General features: G+C 55.2%; 1 protein-coding gene across 1 annotated transcript in view; it reads left to right on the top strand.

The window, feature by feature from the left end:
- The window catches only part of LOC140406756 (uncharacterized), a gene marked incomplete at its 3' end in the record, with an annotated part of 48954 nt that extends 28796 nt beyond the window's left edge, over nt 1-20158 (top strand). Inside the window, exons 4-7 of the mRNA XM_072494697.1 lie at nt 3906-4045; nt 4349-5264; nt 12728-14114; nt 19974-20158. Of these exons, the coding sequence (XP_072350798.1) occupies nt 3906-4045; nt 4349-5264; nt 12728-14114; nt 19974-20158 (2628 nt within the window). The remainder of the gene's footprint in view (nt 1-3905; nt 4046-4348; nt 5265-12727; nt 14115-19973) is intronic.
- Between the last annotated feature and the right edge of the window lie 303 nt (nt 20159-20461).

Raw genomic sequence — 20461 nt, 5'->3', positions numbered from 1 at the left:
CAGTACAGAGGGAGTGCTGTGTTGTCGAGGGGGCAGTACAGAGGGAGTGCTGTGTTGTCGAGGGGGCAGTACAGAGGGAGTGCTGTGTTGTCGAGGGGGCTGTACAGAGGGAGCGCTGTGTTGTCGAGCAGCAGTACAGAGGGAGCGCTGTATTGTCAAGGGGCAGTACAGAGGGAGCGCTGTGTTGTCGAGCGGCAGTACAGAGGGAGCGCTGTGCTTTCGAGGGGCAGTACAGAGGGAGTGCTGTGTTGTCGAGGTGGCAGTACAGAGGGAGTGCTGTGTTGTCGAGGGGGCAGTACAGAGCGAGTGCTGTGTTGTCGAGGGGCAGTACAGAGGGAGTGCTGTGTTGTCGAGGGGGCTGTACAGAGGGAGCGCTGTGTTGTCGAGGGGCTGTACAGAGAGAGCGCTGTGTTGTCGAGCGGCAGTACAGAGGGAGTGCTGTGTTGTCGAGGGGGCAGTACAGAGGGAGTGATGTGTTGTCGAGGGGGCAGTACAGAGGGAGTGCTGTGTTGTCGAGGGGGCTGTACAGAGGGAGCGCTGTGTTGTCGAGCAGCAGTACAGAGGGAGCGCTGTATTGTCAAGGGGCAGTACAGAGGGAGCGCTGTGTTGTCGAGCGGCAGTACAGAGGGAGCGCTGTGCTTTCGAGGGGCAGTACAGAGGGAGTGCTGTGTTGTCGAGGTGGCAGTACAGAGGGAGTGCTGTGTTGTCGAGGGGGCAGTACAGAGCGAGTGCTGTGTGGTCGAGGGGGCAGTACAGAGGGAGTACTGTGCTCTCGAGGGGGCAGTATAGAGGGAGTGGTGTGTTGTCGAGGAGGCAGTACAGAGGGAGTGCTGTGTTGTCGAGGGGCAGTACAGAGGGAGTGCTGTTTTGTCGAAGGTGCAGTACAGAGGGAGCACTGTTGTCGAAGGGGCAGTACAGAGCGAGTGCTGTGTTGTCGAGCGGCAATACAGAGGGAGCGCTGTTGTCGAGCGGCAGTACAGAGGGAGCACTGTGTTGCCGAGGGGCAGTACAGAGGGAGCGCTGTGTTGTCGAGGGGGCATTACAGAGGGAGTGCTGTGTTGTCGAGCGGCAGTACAGAGGGAGTGCTGTGTTGTCGAGGTGGCAGTACAGAGGGAGTGCTGTGTTGTCGAGCGGCAGTATAGAGGGAGCGCTGTGCTCTCGAGGGGCAGAACAGAGGGAGCGCTGTGCTGTCGAGGGGCAGTACAGAGGGAGCACTGTGTTGTCGAGGGGCAGTACGGAAGGAGTGCTGTGTTGTCGAGGGGGCAGTACAGAGGGAGCGCTGTGTTGTCGAGCGGCAGTATAGAGGGAGTGCTGTGTTGTCGAGGGGGCAGTACAGAGGGAGTGCTGTGTTGTCATGGGGGCAGTACCGAGGGAGCACTGTGTTGTCGAGGGGGCAGTACAGAGGGAGTGCTGTGTTGTCATGGGGGCAGTACAGAGGGAGCACTGTGTTGTCGAGGGGGCAGTACAGAGGGAGTGCTGTGTTGTCGAGGGGGCAGTACAGAGGGAGTGCTGTGTTGTCATGGGGGCAGTACCGAGGGAGCACTGTGTTGTCGAGCGGCAGTACAGAGGGAGTGCTGTGTTGTCGAGGGGGCAGTACAGAGGGAGCGCTGTGTTGTCGAGGGGGCAGTACAGAGGGAGCGCTGTGTTGTCGAGCAGCAGCACAGAGGGAGCGCTGTATTGTCGAGCGGCAGTCTAGAGGGAGCGCTGTGTTGTCGAGGGGCAGTATAGAGGGAGCGCTGTGCTGTCGAGGGGCAGTACAGAGGGAGTGCTGTGTTGTCGAGGGGGCAGTACAGAGGGAGTGCTGTGTTGTCGAGGGGGCAGTACAGAGGGAGCGCTGTGCTGTCGAGGGGCAGTACAGAGGGAGTGCTGTGTTGTTGAGAGTCAGGGCTGGGGGGGCGCCGCACTGTCGGAGGATCTGGACTGAGGGAGCGGCGCACCTTCCGAGCGTCAGGACTGAGGGAACGGCGCACCTTCCGAGGGTCAGGTCTGTGAACAACAGGACTGAGGGTGCACCACGCCGTCAGTGGGTCAGGACTGAGGGAGGGCCGGAGGGTCAGGACTGAGGGAGCACCACGCCGTCAGTGGGTCAGGACTGAGGGAGGGCCGGAGGGTCAGGACTGAGTGAACAACACGACTGAGGGAGCACCACGCCGTCGGTGGGTCAGGACTGAGGGAGCGACGCACCGTCGGAGGGTCAGGACTGAGGGAGCGACGCACCGTCGGAGGGTCAGGACTGAGTGAACAACAGGACTGAGGGAGCAGCACGCCGTCGGTGGGTCAGGACTGAGGGAGGGCCGGAGGGTCAGGACTGAGGGAGGGCCGGAGGGTCAGGACTGAGGGAGGGCCGGAGGGTCAGGACTGAGGGAGGGCCGGAGGGTCAGGACTGAGGGAGGGCCGGAGGGTCAGGACTGAGGGAGGGCCGGAGGGTCAGGACTGAGTGAACAACAGGTCTGAGGGAGCACCACGCCGTCAGTGGGTCAGGACTGAGCGAGTGCTGTGCTGAAGGGTCAGGACTGAGGGAGCGACGCACCGTCGGAGGGTCAGGACTGAGGGAGCGACGTACCGTCGGAGGGTCAGGACTGAGGGAGCACCGCACCGTAGGAGGGTCAGGACTGAGTGAACAACAGGACTGAGGGAGCACCACGCCGTCGGTGCGTCAGGACTGAGGGAGGGCCCGAGGGTCAGGACTGAGGGAGGGCCGGAGGGTCAGGACTGAGGGAGTGCTGCACCGCCGGAGGGTCAGGACTGAATGAACAGCAGGACTGAGGGAGCACCACGCCGTCGGTGGGTCAGGTCTCAGGAAGGGCCCGAGGCTCAGGACTGAGGGAGGGCCCGAAGGTCAGGCTGAGGGAGGGCCGGAGGGTCAGGACTGAGGGAGTGCTGCACCGCCGGAGGGTCAGGACTGAGTGAACAACAGGACTGAGGGAGCACCACGCCGTCAGTGGGTCAGGACTCGGAGGGCCCGAGGGTCAGGACTGAGGGAGTGCTGCACCGCCGGAGGGTCAGGACTGAGTGAACTACAGGACTGAGCGAGCACCACGCCGTAGGTGGGTCAGGACTGAGGGAGGGCCGGAGGGTCAGGACTGAGGGAGGGCCGGAGGGCCAGGACTGAGGGAGTGCTGCACCGCCGGTGGGTCAGGACTGAGTGAACAACAGGACTGAGGAGCACCACGCCGTCAGTGGGTCACGACTCAGGGAGGGCCCGAGGGTCAGGACTGAGCGAGGGCCGGAGGGTCAGGACTGAGTTAACAACAGGACTGAGGGCGCACCACGCCGTCAGTGGGTCAGGACTGAGGGAGGGCCGGATGGTCAGGACTGAGGGATGGCCGGAGGGTCAGGACTGAGGGAGTGCTGAACCGCCGGAGGGTCAGGACTGAGTGAACAACAGGACTGAAGGAGCACCACGCCGTCGGTGGGTCAGGACTGAGGGAGGGCCGGATGGTCAGGACTGAGGGAGGGCCGGATGGTCAGGACTGAGGGAGGGCCGGAGGGTCAGGACTGAGGGAGTGCTGAACCGCCGGAGGGTCAGGACTGAGTGAACAACAGGACTGAAGGAGCACCACGCCGTCGGTGGGTCAGGACTGAGGGAGGGCCGGAGGGTCAGGACTGAGTGAACAACAGGACTGAGGGTGCACCACGCCGTCGGTGGGTCAGGACTGAGGGAGGGCCGGAGGGTCAGGACTGAGGGAGGGCCGGAGGGTCAGGACTGAGGGAGCGTCACACTATATGCGGTGCTGACTCTCAGGTGAGACACATCTGTGATCTTATCAGAGGGGTGAGGAGCCCTCTTCTTGATGAACCTGTAGTTACATATTTTTCTTATGCACTGACGGTGCTGCTCGTGTTGCTCTTGTTTTGTCTCTCATCTTGTCTCGTGCTCTTTGAACATTGTGCTTTTTATCCAGATCCCTGCGTTGCCAAGCCCTGCAAGAATGGGGGGCTCTGCCAAGCTCTCGCCTCTGACTCTGGGCAACGACCTTCAGGATTTAAATGCAGCTGTCCTGCATCATTCACTGGACGGCTGTGTGAGGAGCCCATGATCCAGGTAGTGACGCTCTGGCAGTTCACGAAAACAACAGATTGTGTCCATCAGCATTGTATAAAACTGTAACCTCATAGCCCAATATGGTGACTGGTCCAAAGAGAGCATTGGACATTGCCATTGAGTCCATCCTCGAGTCCCCTAACTCTCAGGGAAAAGAGGGTTCGTCTTTTCGGGAAGTGAAGGGGGGGGGGGGAGTGACACTTATTAACCGGGTCCAGATATTTTGGTGCTTTTGCTGTCAATACGGATTATTAGTTTGTGTTTGGTGGATGACCTGTAATCCTCCTCTTGTTTGCTCTACAGGTCTGCTCACTGCCCGTGGTTAAAGGTCACTGTAATGGCAGGCACAGCATTCCAACAAGGCATTGGTTTTACAACAGCCTCTCTGGCCTGTGTGAGGAGTTTGATTACAGTGGCTGTGGTGGGAACAGCAATAACTTTGAAACACACGAGGAATGCACGAGGCGATGTGAGGTCGGAGCTTGCTGCTTCCGCCAACCACAGCTGCCCAACTTTCTGATTGGCTATGACCACGAAGGCTACGATCGCTATGGATACAACATGTCCGGCCTGGATCGGACTGCTAGGCAGGTGGTGGCGTTTAACCCTGTGCGTTCCGGACCAGCATTGTTTGGGCCAAATGGACAGGTCTTCAGTGGCTTGAGTGATGGACGGGAGTTTGATAAGTATGGGCTCGACAAACAGGGGTACGACCGGGATGGGTTTCACAGCGACACTGGCTTTAACCTCACTGGATACAATAAGAGAGGGGACCATGACTCCAGAGGAGAGTTTGACACAACTGGGTTCGATGCTGAAGGTTACAACCGTGCCCAGTTTGATTGTGTTGGGATTAATCATGAGGGGTTCAACTATCTTGGCTTTTTTGCAGCTTATGTCTATCATTGCGAGTACTTGCCAGCTTCTCACTGCCAGGCCATCAACAGAGCTGACCTGAGGAGAGAGGTGGTCAGCTTCAGACCAGGCCAAACGTGTGAGGATGTGTCCTGTAGTCAAAGCTGTGGCTGCACCTTCCAAGGTGCTTCCTACAACTTTGGAGAGTCCTTTGAGTATGGCTGCGAGATCTGTCTGTGTAGCTACACTGGAGTGATTGAATGCAACTGTCGGCATGTCAGTCAACGCAAGGAGATCCGGGACATGATGCCTGGCGAGATGAAGGTTTATCAAGCAGTAATACGGGATCTCTACCTAAAACATGGTATGTACGGCCTCACCTTTGCTCCAAGTCAGTGTAAGGGAGCACATGTGTCATTGTGTGAGAATGCATGCATGTGAATGTGTGAAGCTGTCCACATGTGTGTGTTTGTGACACATTAAACCAAAGACCAGACAGGCATTAAAGCTCCATGGCAGTATTTGTAAATATGTTCTGTATAGTTTCCTGACCCATACTTATCTCTCAATAGACATCATGAAAACATATTCTGGCCAATTATTATGTCAAGACCGAGGGCTTGGGCAGAGGAGAACCATATAATTCCGACAGTGCAGATGGAGGCCATTCGGCCCATCGAGTCTGCACTGACCCTCTGGAAGAGCACCCTACCTAGGCCCACTTGCCCACCCTATCCCTGCAACCCCATAACCCCAGTTAACCTGCACATATTTGGATACTGTAGCACAATCAATCACTCACGAGACGAGATGAGAAGGAGTCAATCGATGGCTTTATTACGCAGACTTGTTCCCCAGCAGCACAGTTACAGAATGCGGCTGCTGGGAGAACCCGGGCTCTTATACTCCCCCTTACTGGGTGGAGCCAGTAGGCGGCTGATCCAATCGGAACTCAGTGTCTATCCACCAATAGCCTCTCGGCATCACAGGGTACCTTAATACCCCTAATACATACCACCACAGATACTAAGGGACAATGTAGCATGGCCAATCCACCTAACCATTCTTTAGACTATGGTAGGAAACCGGAGCACTTGGAGGAAACCCACGCAGACACGGGGGGGGGGGGAAAGTGCAAACTCCTCACAGACAGTCACCTGAGATTGGAATTGAACCCGGGTCCCTGGCGCTGTGAGGAAGCAGTGTTTGCCACTGTGCCACCATGCCGACCCATGGAGAAACAAGTTCACCAAAAGCAGCCTGGTCTTTTAATTAACGGGACATGCACATCACTGGCTGGGCCAGGATTGTCATTGAGAATATGATGGTGAGCCGCCTTCTTGAACCGCGGAAGTCCATGTAGTCCATGTAGTGTAGGTACACCAACTGTGTCGTTAGGGAGCGATCCAGGATTTTGACCCAGCGACAGTAAGGAACGGCAATATGTTTCCATATCAGCATGATTAGTGCCTTGGAGGGAAAGTTGCAGGTGGTGGTGTTTCTCGATGGTAGTGATCATGATTTGGAAGGTGCTGTCGAAGGATTCTCGATGCATTCCTGCAGTGCATGCCCTGCTACTGTGCGTCGGTGTTGGAGGGAGTGCTTGTTTGTGGAAGGGGTGCCAATCAAGCGGACTGCTTTGTCCTGGATGATGCCAAGCTTCCTGAGTGTTGTTGGAGCTGCACTCATCCAGATAAGTGGAGAGTATTCCATTACTGTCCTGTCTTGCCCCTTGTAGATGGCAAAAAGGCTTTGGGGAGTCGGGAGGTGAGTTACTCACCTCCGGATTCCTAGCCTCTAGCCTGCTCTGGTAGCCACAGTATCTATATGGCGAGTTCAGTTTGTAGTCAATGGTAACCCCTAGGATGTTGATAGTGGGGGATTCAGCAATGGTAATGCCATTGAATGCCAAGGGGCGATGGTTAGATTTAGTCTCTTTGGGGATGCTCATTGCCTGGCACTTTGGCGCACGTATTACTTGCCACTCGTCAGCCCAATCCTGAATATTGTCCAGGTCTTGCTGCATTTGGCCATGGACTGCTTCAGTATCTGAGGAGTCCTGAATGGTGCTGCCAACATCAGCAAACATCCCCACTTCTGACCTTGTGATGGAGGGAAGTTCATTGATGAAGCAGCTGAAAATGGTTGGGCCCAGGACACTACCCTGAGGAACTCCTGCAGTATTGTCCTGGAAATGAGATGACTGACCTCCAACTACCACAACCATTCTCCTTTGTGCCGGGTATGACTCCAACCGGCGGAGAGTTTTCCCCCTGATTCCCATTGACTTCAGTTGTGCTATAATCGATCAAATGCTGCCTTGATGTCAAAGGCAGTCATTCTCCCTTTACTCTCGGGTATTCAGTTCTTTTGACCATGAGGCTGTAATGAGGTCAAGAGCTGAGTGACCCTGGCGTAACCCAAACTGAGCTTCAGTGAGCAGGTTATTGCTGAGCATGAGCCACTTGAAAGCACTGTCGATGATCCCTTCCATCACTCTGCTGATGATCAAGAGGAGACTGAGGGACGGTAATTGGCTGGGTTAGATAATCCCTGTTTCTTGTGGACAGGGCACACCTGGACAATTTTCCACATTAAGACCATAAGACTATAAGACATAGGAGTGGAGGTAAGGCCATTCGGCCCATCGAGTCCACTCCACCATTCAATCATGGCTGATTTCAACTCCATTTACCCGCTCTCTCTCCATAGCCCTTAATTCCTCGAGAAATCAAGAATTTATCAACTTCTGTCTCAAAGACACTCAACGTCCCGGCCTCTACCGCCCTCTGTGGCAATGAATTCCACAGACCCACCACTCTCTGGCTGAAGACATTTCTCCTCATCTCTGTTCTAAAGTGACTCCCTTTTATTCTAAGGCTGTGCCCCCGGGTCCTAGTCTCCCCTGCTAATGGAAACAACTTCCCTACATCCACCCTATCTAAGCCATTCATTATCTTGTAAGTTTCTATTAGATCTCCCCTCAACCTCCTAAACTCCAATGAATATAATCCCAGGATCCTCAGACGTTCATCGTATGTTAGGCCTACCATTCCTGGGATCATCCGTGTGAATCTCCGCTGGACCCGCTCCAGTGCCAGTATGTCCTTCCTGAGGTGTGGGGCCCAAAATTGCTCACAGTATTCTAAATGGGGCCTAACTAATGCTTTATAAAGCTTCAGAAGTACATCCCTGCTTTTATATTCCAAGCCTCTTGAGATGAATGACAACATTGCATTTGCTTTCTTAATTACGAACTCAACCTGCAAGTTTACCTTTAGAGAATCCTGGACTAGGACTCCCAAGTCCCTTTGCACTTCAGCATTATGAATTTTGTCACCGTTTAGAAAATAGTCCATGCCTCTATTCTTTTTTCCAAAGTGCAAGACCTCGCACTTGCCCACGTTGAATTTCATCAGCCATTTCTTGGACCACTCTCCTAAACTGTCTAAATCTTTCTGAAGCCTTCCTACCTCCTCCATACTACCTGCCCCTCCACCTATCTTCGTATCATCGGCAAACTTAGCCAGAATGCCCTCAGTCCCGTTATCTAGATCGTTAATATATAAAGAGAACAGCTGTGGTCCCAACACTGAACCCTGCGGGACACCACTCGTCACCGGTTGCCATTCCGAAAAAGAACCTTTTATCCCAACTCTCTGCCTTCTGCCTGACAGCCAATCGTCAATCCATGTTAGTACCTTGCCTCGAATACCATGGGCCCTTACTTTACTCAGCAGTCTCCCGTGAGGCACCTTATCAAAGGCCTTTTGGAAGTCAAGATAGATAACATCCATTGGCTCTCCTTGGTCTAACCTATTTGTTATCTCTTCAAAGAACTCTAACAGGTTTGTCAGGCACAACCTCCCCTTACTAAATCCATGCTGACTTGTCCTAATCCGACCCTGCACTTCCAAGAATTTAGAAATCTCATCCTTAACAATGGATTCTAGAATCTTGCCAACAACCGAGGTCAGGCTAATTGGCCTATAATTTTCCATCTTTTTCCTTGTTCCCTTTTTGAACAGGGGGGTTACAACAACGATTTTCCAATCCAACATTGTCAGATAGAAGCCAATGTTGTAGTTGTACTGTAACAGCTTGGCTAGGGGCACAGCAAGTCTGGAGCACAAGTCTTCAGTCTTATTGCCGGGGCCCACAGGCTTTGCAGTAACCAGTGTCTTCAGCCATTTCTTGATATCACGTGACGTGAATCGAATTGGCTCAAGGTGCATTTCTGATGCTGGGGACCTTGAGAGGAGGCCGAGATGGATCATCCACTTCGCGCTTCTGGCTGATGTTTGTTGCAGCCTTTTCTTTTGCACTAATGTGCTGGGCTCCTCCATCATTGAGGGTGGGGATAATTGTGGAACCTCCATTTCCAGTGAGTTGTTTAATTGTCCACCACCATTCATGGCTGGATATGGCAGGACTACAGAGCTTCGATCTGAACCATTGATTGTGGAATTGCTTACTTCTGTCTATCGCCTGCTGCTATGCATTTTGACAGTCAACTCGCCCGATGTTGTAGCTTCACCAGGTCGATACCTCATTTGTAAGGTGCCTGGTGTAGCACTTGATATGCCCTCCTACACCCTTCATTGAACCGAGGTTGATCCCCTGGCTTGGTGGTAAGGGTAGATTGGGGGATATGCCAGGTTGTGAGGTTACAGATTGTGGTCGAGTACAGTTCTGCTGTTGCTAATGGCCTACAGTGCCTCAGCTGTCCAGTCTTAAGTTGCTAGATCTGTTTAAAATCTAACGCGTTTTGCACAATGGTAGTGCTGAACAACACGATGGAGGGTATGCTCAATGTGAAGACAGGACTTCATCTCCACAAGGACTGAGTAATGGTCGCTCCTACTGATACTGTCATGGACAGATGTATCTACAGCTGGCAGGTTGGTGAGGATGAGATCAAGTCTGTTTTTCCCTCATTGGTTCCCTCGCCACCAGCCGCAGTCCCAGTCTAGCAGCTGTGTCCTGTAGGACCCGGCCAGCTCGGTCAGTGATAGCCACTCCTGATGATGGACATTGAAATCTCCCACCCAGAGTACATTCTGTGCCACTCTCAGTGCTTCCTCCAAGTGATGTTGAGGAGAACTGATTCATCCGCTGAGTTGGGGGGGGGCAGGGGACCATTTCAGAGCGTAGGTTAGGATGGAATAACTTTGCTGTGGATTTGGCATCACATGTTGGCCAGACCAGGCCATAGGAAATAGGAGTAGCCCATTCGGCCCCTCGAGCCAGCTCCATTCAATAGGTTGATCCGACGTTTCTCACGTCCACTTTCCTGCGCTTTCTCCATGACCCTTGATTCCCTTAAGCCCTTTAACAATCCTGTATGTTTTAATCAGATCACCTCTTATTCTCCCAGCCTGTTTAACCTTTGCTGAGAAGACAATCCCTCCATACTGGGGATCACCCTAGGGAACCTTCTCTGAAATAATATCTTACCTTAAATAAGGGGAGCAAGACAGCTCACAGTAATCCAGATGTGATCTTGCCAGTACCGTGTACAGTTGCAGCAAGATTCCCTGCCTCTTATGCTCCATCCCCCTTGAAATAAGGGCCAGCATTCCATTAGCCTTCCTGATTACCTGCTGTACCTGTGTGCTAGCTTTCTGGGTTTCATGCACAAGTACCAAGTCCCTTTGTGTGGTTTCTGCAGTGTTTCTCCGTTTTAAATAATACTGTCCTTTTGTTCTCCTTTCCAAAATGAACAATTTCACATTTTCCCTCATTATACTCCATTTGCCAACTTTTTGCCCACTTACTTAACCGAACCGAATCTCTCTAAACTGCTTGTATCCCTCTCGTAACTTGCCTTTTCACCTACTTTTGTGTTGTCTGCAAATTTGGCTACAGTACATTCGCTCCCTTCCTCCAAGTCATTAATATATATTGTAAACAGTTGTAGTCCCAGCACTGGTGCCTGTGGAACCCCACTGGTTACAGGTCACCAACCTGAGAAAGAACCCCTTAACCCTACACTCTGTTTCCTGACCATTAGCCAATATACTACCACCAACACCACGGGCTCTTATCTTATGATTTGACCTTTTGTGAGGTACCTTGTAAAACGTGTTCTGGAAGTCCAAATACCTCACATCGACTGGTTCCCCTCTATCCACTCTGGTTGAGACTTGCTCGAAAAACTCTAATAAATTAGTCAGACACGATTTCTCTTTTATGAAGCTATGCTGACTCTGCTTGATTAAATTATGATTTTCCAAATGTACTGCTATTACTTCCTTAAGAAATGATTCCAAAATGTTTACAATACTATATGCTGGGCTAATTGGCCTATAGTTACCAGCTTTTTGCGTCCCTCCCTTTTTGAATAGGTGTCACATTGGCAGTTTTCAAATCCTCCGATACTTGTCCAGAATCTAAGGATTTTTGGAAATATACAACCAATGAATCCACTAACTCTGTAGCTACTTCTTTTAGGATCCTGGGCCTCAAGCCATCTGGGTCAGGAGACCTATCTGCCTTTAGCCCCATTAGTTTATCTAATACTACTTCTCTAGTGATGTACGAAGTCTTACAACACCAGGTTAAAGTCCAACAGGTTTGTTTCGATGTCACTAGCTTTCGGAGCGCTGCTCCTTCCTCAGGTGAAGCAGCGAAGGAGCAGGAAGGAGCAGCGCTCCGAAAGCTAGTGACATCGAAATAAACCTGTTGGACTTTAACCTGGTGTTGTAAGACTTCGTACTGTGCTCACCTCAGTCCAACGCCGGCATCTCCACATCATCTCTAGTGATGGTGATGGTCTTTAATTGCTCCCCCCAATTCTTCAGTATTAATGGGATGCCATTAAAGACTGATGCCAACTAACTGTCTATAATTCCTCTGCCATTTCCTTGTTCCCTATAAACTGTCTCCCGACATCCATTTTCTAAGGGGCCTGTGTTCACATATGCAGGTTTCCTTCCCTCGAGGACATGAGTGAACCAGATGAGTTTATCTGACAATCACCAATGGTTTCATGGTCATCATTTGACTTTTAATTCCAGATTGTAATTGAATTTGTATTCCACCATCTGCCTGTGTGGGATTCGAACCCGGGTCTCTGTAGTCTCTGGATTACTAATCCATTGGCAATGCTACAATGCCATCACCTCCATTTCTTGCAACTAGCCCGATCTCACCCATCCACCAAACTAGTCGATGCATTTCTTGACTGAATGCTATGGAGGTGTGGCATCGCAGCCTTCATAGCAGTAATGCAAGTCTTCTATTTAAAATAAAGGTCCCATAAACCACACGTTTCGCTCGTGGCCAGAGTTAAATAATGTTGATTGGATTCCTTCATTTATTACAGCATGGTAGCATACTGGTTAGCACAGTTGCTTCACAGCTTCAGGGTCCCAGGTTCGATACCCGGCTTGGGTCATTTCTGTGCGGAGTCTGCAAGTTCTCCCCGTGTCTGCGTGGGTTTCCTCCCGGTGCTCCGGTTTACTCCCACAGTCCAAAGTGTGCAGGTTAGGTGGATTGGCCATGATAAATTGCCCTTAGTGTCCAAAATGTTTGGGTGGGGTTATTGGGTTACGGGGAGGGTGTGGGCTTGGGTGGGGTGCTCTTGCCAAGGGCCGGTGCAGACTCGATGGGCCAAATGGCTTCCTTCACTGTAAATCCTATGATTAAACCAATTCCCCTAAAATAAACAATCAAATTATTCACCTCATTACTGTTACTTGCTGGGCAGCCTACATCACAACGGTGACTCCATTGTATTGGCCATAAAAGAACGTTGGGAAACACTGAGGTGGTGAAAGATGCTATGGAAATGCAAGTTCTTAATGCTTTGCCATGACTTGACAGGTATCTGGGAGGACCTTGCCAGGTTAAGAGCAGAGTATGCGCCACAGGCCAATGGGCAGTTTACCTTCCTCCCCTGGCATCGTTACTTTCTCCGTATGGTGGAGCGAGAACTGCAGAAGACATCGTGTGACATCAGCATCCCATACTTTGAATGGACCATTGACGCAGGTTCGATGGAGAGCTCCATGGCGTGGCAGGCAAATGTCTTTGGGTCAAATGGAAATCCGGAGACAGACTGCGTCTCCCATCACCCTTTCCAGCAGGGCAATGAGTGGGTGCCTTGCCTCCGTCGGCAGTTCAACTCTTCCGTCACTCTGCCTAATGCGATCAACATCCAGCTGATATTAGCAGAAGACGACTTTAACCAATTCTCCATTCAGATGGAGGCTGTCTCGGGGCTTTTCCATCTTTGGGTTGGAGGCCACATGGCTTCTCCTTTCAGTCCTTACGATCCAATATTTCTCTCACATTATGCGTTTGTAGACAAGCTTTGGACTCACTGGCAAGACCGCAGCCCCAGTGGCCTGCCTCGCTACCCTCCTGAACTCCGGTTTGTGAAGATGAAACCGTTTGACATTTCCCCGGACGACATGTTCCTATCTCAGCAGCAACTCTGCACAACGTATGTCCCAGTGACACTTGGTGCCCCCTGCAACGACACCACCCTCAATCCCCCCATTCACCACCAAGAGGGCTACCACAGGGAGGGACTCGATCAAACTGCACAACCCGACCAGCGAGGAACGTACGATGCTCATGGGTATAACCAGCACGGTTATGACCGCAATGGCTTCGACCAGTCAGGTTGGGATTCATTCGCTTATGGCAGAGACCATTTCAACCGGGATGGCTTTGACATTGAAGGGTTTGACGCTTCTGGGTATAATCGATATGGATTTAACCGTTCACAAGTCACGCCATTTGGAATGAGGAAAGATGAGTCCTACCTGCCTTACGTTGAGGTGGAGGTCATTGAGTCCCTCTTCGACAGAGGCTATAACACTTACGGATACAATAAGTTTGGCTTGGATAAGAATGGATTTGATGTGTTTGGCTTTGATGAGGATGGCTATGACAAGGACAACTGTAATTACTTCTTCAGAGGCCCTCATCACATGAGATTCTACTTCTTCATCCAGCAGCAGTTGTACATGGCAAGTCCTGAACTTCTCCTCAACATTAAACGTATCTGCCCCCCAGTAACCCCACTGCCAGACTGGTGGCTTGTTCAGAACTGGATGGCCATCGATGTACAAGAAACTGTCACCGTTATTCGGCGTGTTGAGCAGAAGTGGGCCTCCCATCACCCGTTTGACAGCGGATATATCCCCAGCATCACCTCTGTGAAAGACAACAACCTTTGGCTTCCTGTGACTCCTGACCTCAGGTAGGCATGCAGCTGAATTCTTATTGGTTGTTTATTGATGGTTAAGTTTGGTGCTGATTTTGTGTGACTCCTGGTTCCAGCAATTCTTGTCCCCGACTCTGATCTGAGGAGACGCTCCTTCCACTATTACAGAAACAAAATACTGCACATGCTGGAAATCTGAAATAAAAGTTAAAAGTGCTGGAAATACTCAGCAAGTTTAGGCAGCATCTGTGGAGGGAGAAACCAAGTTAATGGGGGAATTTGTTTTTGAGGGGGGGGGGCAGTCCAATGAATCTTGTTAAATGGGCAGTTCGGAGTCATTTTCCAAGGGCAGTGCAATGTTGAAAGTGTGCACGTGCTCCACGTTGTGGCCAGAACCTCGGCTAGTCAGAGGAGGGCAAGGGGAAATCAGGGCAGCATAAAAATCAGGTGCCACCCGATAGCACAATAGAGCAAACAACAGTTCTGAGGACATCCACGGGGTGAAACTCGGCCACAGCTCCTGGAGTCTGCTCCCACAGGCAGTGCTCAGGCTGTAGACTTGCCTATCAGTCCCCTCAGCCTTTTCTACACCAACATTATGCTCGGTGCTCCCTTGAGACTTTCACCTCGGCAGCACACTGACACTCCAGCCACTGTGACAAGCTGGTTGGTTCTCCCTCCTCTTCATCCTGCTTGGCCTCCCTAATCAGACCGTCCAGCGGGAGGCAGGCTGCTAATTGGGCACCTATCGAAAAATTGAACCAGAATATGGCACAGTGGTTAGCACTGATGCCTCACACCGCCAGGGACCTGGGTTCCATTCCCGACTTGGGTCACCGTCTATGTGGAGTTTGCGCTTTCTCCCCGTGTCTGCGTGGGTTTCCTCCGGGTGCTCCGGTTTCTCCCACAGTCCAAAGATGTGCAGGTTAGGTGGATTGGCCATGTTAAATTGTCCCTTAGGGTGTGCAGGTTAGGTGGAGTTGCTGGGAAAGGGTGGGGGATTGAGCCTAGGTAGGGTGCTCTTTCAGTGGGTCACTTCAGACCCAATGGGCCGAATGGCCTCCTTCTGCACTGTAGGAATTCTAAGATTCAATATGTGAAGCTCTGACAAGCTGGGTTACAGACCAATTGACCGTTGATGCGCAAATTAACACATTTTGATCTCAACGCGCCACCACCAACACGCTTCTTTGCCATTATCACCACCGTTTACAATCCCTCCTCTTTTTGTCCATGGCTTCTTTGTCAATCTTCACCTTTCACTGGCCCATAATCCAGCCCCACTGCTCCACAACCCCCCCCAAACAGTATAAACCTCATCCCATTTCCAGGTCTCTCTAGCTTTGACGAAGTGTCATCCAGACTCAAAACGTTAGCTCCATTCTCTCCCGGTTGGTGCTGTCAAACCTGCTGAGTTTGCCCAGCAGATTGTCTGTTTTTGTTACAGCAACTGGGTCCTGGCAGCCGCAAATATTACCACATCCAGAAATTCAAACCAATGATGTTTCATCAAGAGCTCAAACTAATTTGCATCTCACTGAAGTGAAATCTGCCACAAACCACCACAATGGAGCAGTGTTTTAAAACGTCATTTTTAAAATTAAACAAAATTGCTTTCACAAAGTTTTCCTCGATATATTTTTGAGGGACAAGTTGGCACAGTGTGAGGAGGAGGGAAAATGAGTTCATCACAAGCAGTAAGCATTTTGAATCAGCATCAGTTTGTCATCTGTGAGTGACCCAATTTTAAATTACTGACAAAAAACTTCAAATGAATGACAGAAGCATTTGCAAGTTATTGGGTCGGGTCAGCACGGGTCAGACTTTTTAAAAATTAAATTCCAAAGTTTTTAAGACATTCCTATTCATGTCCTTGCACCCCAAAGAGCTAGGCTACGTTTTGAAACGTTAAAAAAATGTGTTGATGGGATGTGGCAGTCGCAGGCTGTGCCAGCATTTATTGCCCATCCCTAATTGCCCTTGAGGGGCATTTAAGTGTCACCCACGTTGCTGTGGCCCTGGAATCACATGTAGGCCAGGCCAGGTAAGGACGGCAGATTTCCTTTCCTAAAGGACATCAGTGAACCAGATGGATTTTTACGACAATCGACAATGGTTTCATGGTCATCATTGGACTTTTATTTCCAGATTTTTATTGAATTCAAATTTCAGCACCTGCAGTGGCGGGATTCGAACCTGAGTCCCCAGAACATTACTCAGGGGTCTCTGGCTGACGAATGAAGTGACAATAATCCCACTATGCCACCGCCTCCTTTTTCGGATTGCTGCAAACACACATTGAATCACTATCGAGAGTTTTCATTTATTCACCCTGGAGGACTGGGCTGTTTTAGTGGGTGGGGTTAGCCTCAAGTCTGATCATTTTTAAATAATGTAAAAACTTGCATGTAATTTATACACTGACCAGTTGCACAGGTTATCCCGGAAATCCCAGTGTACCTGTACGGAATCTGTACCCCCCAGCGTTGTTAGTTTTAAACACCATTGGGCTGGATTCTGCGTCCCGCTGCGTCAGATTTCTGGTTCAGCATGCCGCCGGGATTCTCTGTTACCCCCCCCCCTCTCGCTCCCCCCCTCTCGCTCCCCCCCTCTCGCTCCCCCCCCTCTCGCTCCCCCCCTCTCGCTCCCCCCCTCTCGCTCCCCCCCTCTCGCTCCCCCCTCTCGCTCGCCCCCCTCTCGCTCCCCCCCTCTCGCTCCCCCCCTCTCGCTCCCCCCCTCTCGCTCCCCCCCTCTCGCTCCCTCCCTCTCGCTCCCCCCCCTCTCGCTCCCCCCCCTCTCGCTCCCCCCCTCTCGCTCCCCCCCTCTCGCTCCCCCCCCTCTCGCTCCCCCACCCCTCTCGCTCGCCCCCCTCTCGCTCGCCCCCCTCTCGCTCCCCCTCTCGCTCCCCCCCTCTCGCTCCCCCCCTCTCGCTCCCCCCCTCTCGCTCCCCCCCCTCTCGCTCCCCCCCTCTCGCTCCCCCCCTCTCGCTCCCCCCCTCTCGCTCCCCCCCCTCTCGCTCCCCCCCCCTCTCGCTCCCCCCCTCTCGCTCCCCCCTCTCGCTCCCCCCCCTCTCGCTCCCCCCCCTCTCGCTCCCCCCCTCTCGCTCCCCCCTCTCGCTCCCCCCCTCTCGCTCCCCCCCTCTCGCTCCCCCCCCTCTCGCTCCCCCCCCCCTCTCGCTCCCCCCCCTCTCGCTCCCCCCCTCTCGCTCCCCCCCCCCTCTCGCTCCCCCCCCTCTCGCTCCCCCCCTCTCGCTCCCCCCCTCTCGCTCCCCCCCTCTCGCTCCCCCCCTCTCGCTCCCCCCCTCTCGCTCCCCCCCTCTCGCTCCCCCCCCCCTCTCGCTCCCCCCTCTCGCTCGCCCCCCCTCTCGCTCCCCCCCTCTCGCTCCCCACCTCTCGCTCCCCCCCTCTCGCTCCCCCCCCCTCTCGCTCCCCCCCCTCTCGCTCCCCCCCTCTCGCTCCCCCCCCTATCGCTCCCCCCCCTATCGCTCCCCCCCCCCCCTCGCTCCCCCCCCCCTCTCGCTCCCCCCCTCTCGCTCCCCCCCTCTCGCTCCCCCCCTCTCGCTCCCCGCCCCTCTCGCTCCCCCTCTCGCTCCCCCCCCCTCTCGCTCCCCCCCCCTCTCGCTCCCCCCTCTCGCTCCCCCCCTCTCGCTCCCGCCCTCTCGCTCCCCCCCTCTTGCTCCCCCCCCCTCTCGCTCCCCCCCCCTCTCGCTCCCCCCCCTCTCGCTCCCCCCCCCTCTCGCTCCCCCCCCCTCTCGCTCCCCCCCCCCTATCGCTCCCCCCCTCTCGCCCCCCCCCCTCTCGCCCCCCCCCTCTCGCCCCCCCCCTCTCGCCCCCCCCCTCTCGCCCCCCCCCTCTCGCCCCCCCCCTCTCGCCCCCCCCCTCTCGCTCCCCCCCTCTCGCTCCCCCCCCTCTCGCTCCCCCCCCTCTCGCTCCCCCCCTCTCGCTCCCCCCCCTCTCGCTCCCCCCCTCTCGCTCCCCCCCCCCTCGCTCCCCCCCCCTCGCTCCCCCCCCTCGCTCCCCCCCCCTCTCGCTCCCCCCCTCTCGCTCCCCCCCTCTCGCTCCCCCCCCTCTCGCTCCCCCCCTCTCGCTCCCCCCTCTCCCTCCCCCTCCCTCCCCCTCCCCTCCCCCTCCCTCCCCCTCCCTCCCCCTCCCTCCCCCTCCCTCCCCCTCCCTCCCCCTCCCTCCCCCTCCCCCCCTCCCTCTCCCTCCCTCCCCCTCCCTCTCCCTCCCCCTCCCTCCCGCTCCCTCCCGCTCCCTCTCCCTCCTCTCTCTCCCCCCTCCCTCCCCCTCCCTCTACCTCTCCCTCTCCCTCTCCCTCCCCCTCCCCCTCCCCCTCCCTCTCCCTCCCCCTCCCCCTCCCCCTCCCTCTCCCCCTCCCTCTCCCTCTCCCTCTCCCTCTCCCTCTCCCTCTCCCTCTCCCTCCCTCTCCCTTCCTCTCCCTCCCCTCTCCCTCCCTCTTTGTCCCTCCCTCCATCTCCCTCTTTCCCCCTCCCTCCCCCTCCCCCTCCTCCCCCTCCCCCTCCCTCCCCCTCCCCCTCCCCCTCTCCCTCCCCCTCCCCCTCCCTCCCCCTCCCTCCCCCTCTCCCCCCTCCCCCTCCCTCCCCCTCCCTCCCCCTCCCTCCCCCTCCCTCCCCCTCCCTCCCCCTCCATCCCCCTCCATCCCCCTCCCTCCCCCTCCCTCCCCCTCCCTCCCCCTCCCTCCCCTTCCCCCTCCCTCCCCCTCCCTCCCCCCCTCCCCCTCCCTCCCTCCCTCCCCCCTCCCTCCCTCCCTCCCCCTCCCTCCCTCCCTCCCCCTTCCTCCTTCCCCCTCCCTCCCTCTCCCTCGCTCCCTCCCCCTCCCCTCCCCCCTCCCTCCCCCTCCCTCCCCCTCCCTCCCCCTCCCTCCCCCTCCCTCCCCCTCCCTCCCCTCCCCCCCCTCCCTCCCCCTCCCCCCTCCCTCCCCCTCCCTCCCCCTCCCTCCCCACTCCCCCTCCCTCCCCCCTCCCCCTCACTCCCCCTCCCCTCCCTCCCCCTCCCTCCCCCTCCCTCCCCCTCCCTCCCCCTCCCTCCCCCCCCTCCCCCTCCCTCCCCCCCCTCCCCCCCATCCCTCCCCCCCCTCCCCCCCATCCCCCCTCCCTCCCCCTCCCTCCCCCTCCCTCCCCCTCCCTCCCCCTCCCTCCCCCTCCCTCCCCCCTCCCTCCCCCTCCCTCCCCCTCCCTCCCCCTCCCTCCCCCTCCCTCCCCCTCCCTCCCCCTCCCTCCCCCTCTCTCCCCCTCTCTCCCCCTCTCTCCCCCTCTCTCCCCCTCCCTCCCTCCCCCTCTCCCTCCCTCTCTCCCTCTCTCCCTCCCTCTCTCCCTCCCTCTCTCCCTCCCTCTCTCCCTCCCTCTCTCCCTCCCTCTCGCTCTCTTGCTCCCTCCCTATCGCTCCCCCCCTCTCACTCTCTCGCTCACTCTCTCTCCCTTTCTCTCTCTCTCCCTCTCTCTCTCCCTCTCTCTCTCTCTTGCTCCCTCCCTATCGCTTCCCCCCCCCTCACCCCTCTCTCTCACTCTCTCTCCCTTCCCTCCCCTTCCCCTCCCTTCCCCTCCCTTCCCCTCCCTTCCGCTCCCTTCCCCTCCCTTCCCTCTCCCTCCCCTCTCCCTCCCTCTCTCTCCCCTCCCTCTCCCTCCCTCCTCCCTCCCTCTCCCTGCCCTCTCCCCTCCCTCTCCCTCCCTCTCCCTCCCTCTCTCTCTTGCTCCCTCCCCCTCTCTCCCTCCCTGTCATTCCTCCCCCCTCTCTCTCCCTCTCGTTCCTCCTTCCCCCACCCCCCTTCTCTCTCTCTCTCTCTCCCTGTCCCTCTCTCTGAGCTGGGGGATGTTTCTCGCTCTCTGTCGCTGAGCTCAACGATCTCTTGCTTTCTCTGTGTTCTTTTCCTCTGCAGGTTTTGCTTTGAGCTGCACTGGTATTCAGGCTGCCCGTTGGGTACTCTACCAGTCAGTTGCCCCGACCTGTGCCAGGACACCGAGTGTCTGGGATTCCCGAATGCGGAGTGCCGTGTGCATCATTGCGGTGCCTGTTTCAGCGAGTGGTATGACCGAGAAACTAGCCGTCACGTCATGTGCCATGGTTGGTCACTGGTGACTTACAGTCAATCTGTTCAATATGGTTGTAATTATTTACCTTTTAACAAGTGACGGACGTAAAGCTTAGGTTTGCGGATGGTTGGGCTGGGATGGCGGGTGAGGGGGGATGAGGGGTGTGAGGGAGATAAGGAGGAATGACGGGGATTGGGAAAGGGCAAGGATTTGACCATTAAAACAGGGGACGGGGTGGGGAGGGAACCAGAGATCTGCTCTGAAAATGAAAATCGCTTATTGTCACAAGTAGGCTTCAAATGATGTTACTGTGAAAAGCCCCTAGTCACCACAT

This window comes from Scyliorhinus torazame, unplaced genomic scaffold, assembly GCF_047496885.1.
Source record: "Scyliorhinus torazame isolate Kashiwa2021f unplaced genomic scaffold, sScyTor2.1 scaffold_853, whole genome shotgun sequence".
Classification (NCBI taxonomy): Eukaryota; Metazoa; Chordata; class Chondrichthyes; order Carcharhiniformes; family Scyliorhinidae; genus Scyliorhinus; species Scyliorhinus torazame.
The sequence above is the reverse complement of the archived record's forward strand: the minus strand, read 5'-3'. Positions and strand labels throughout refer to the sequence as shown.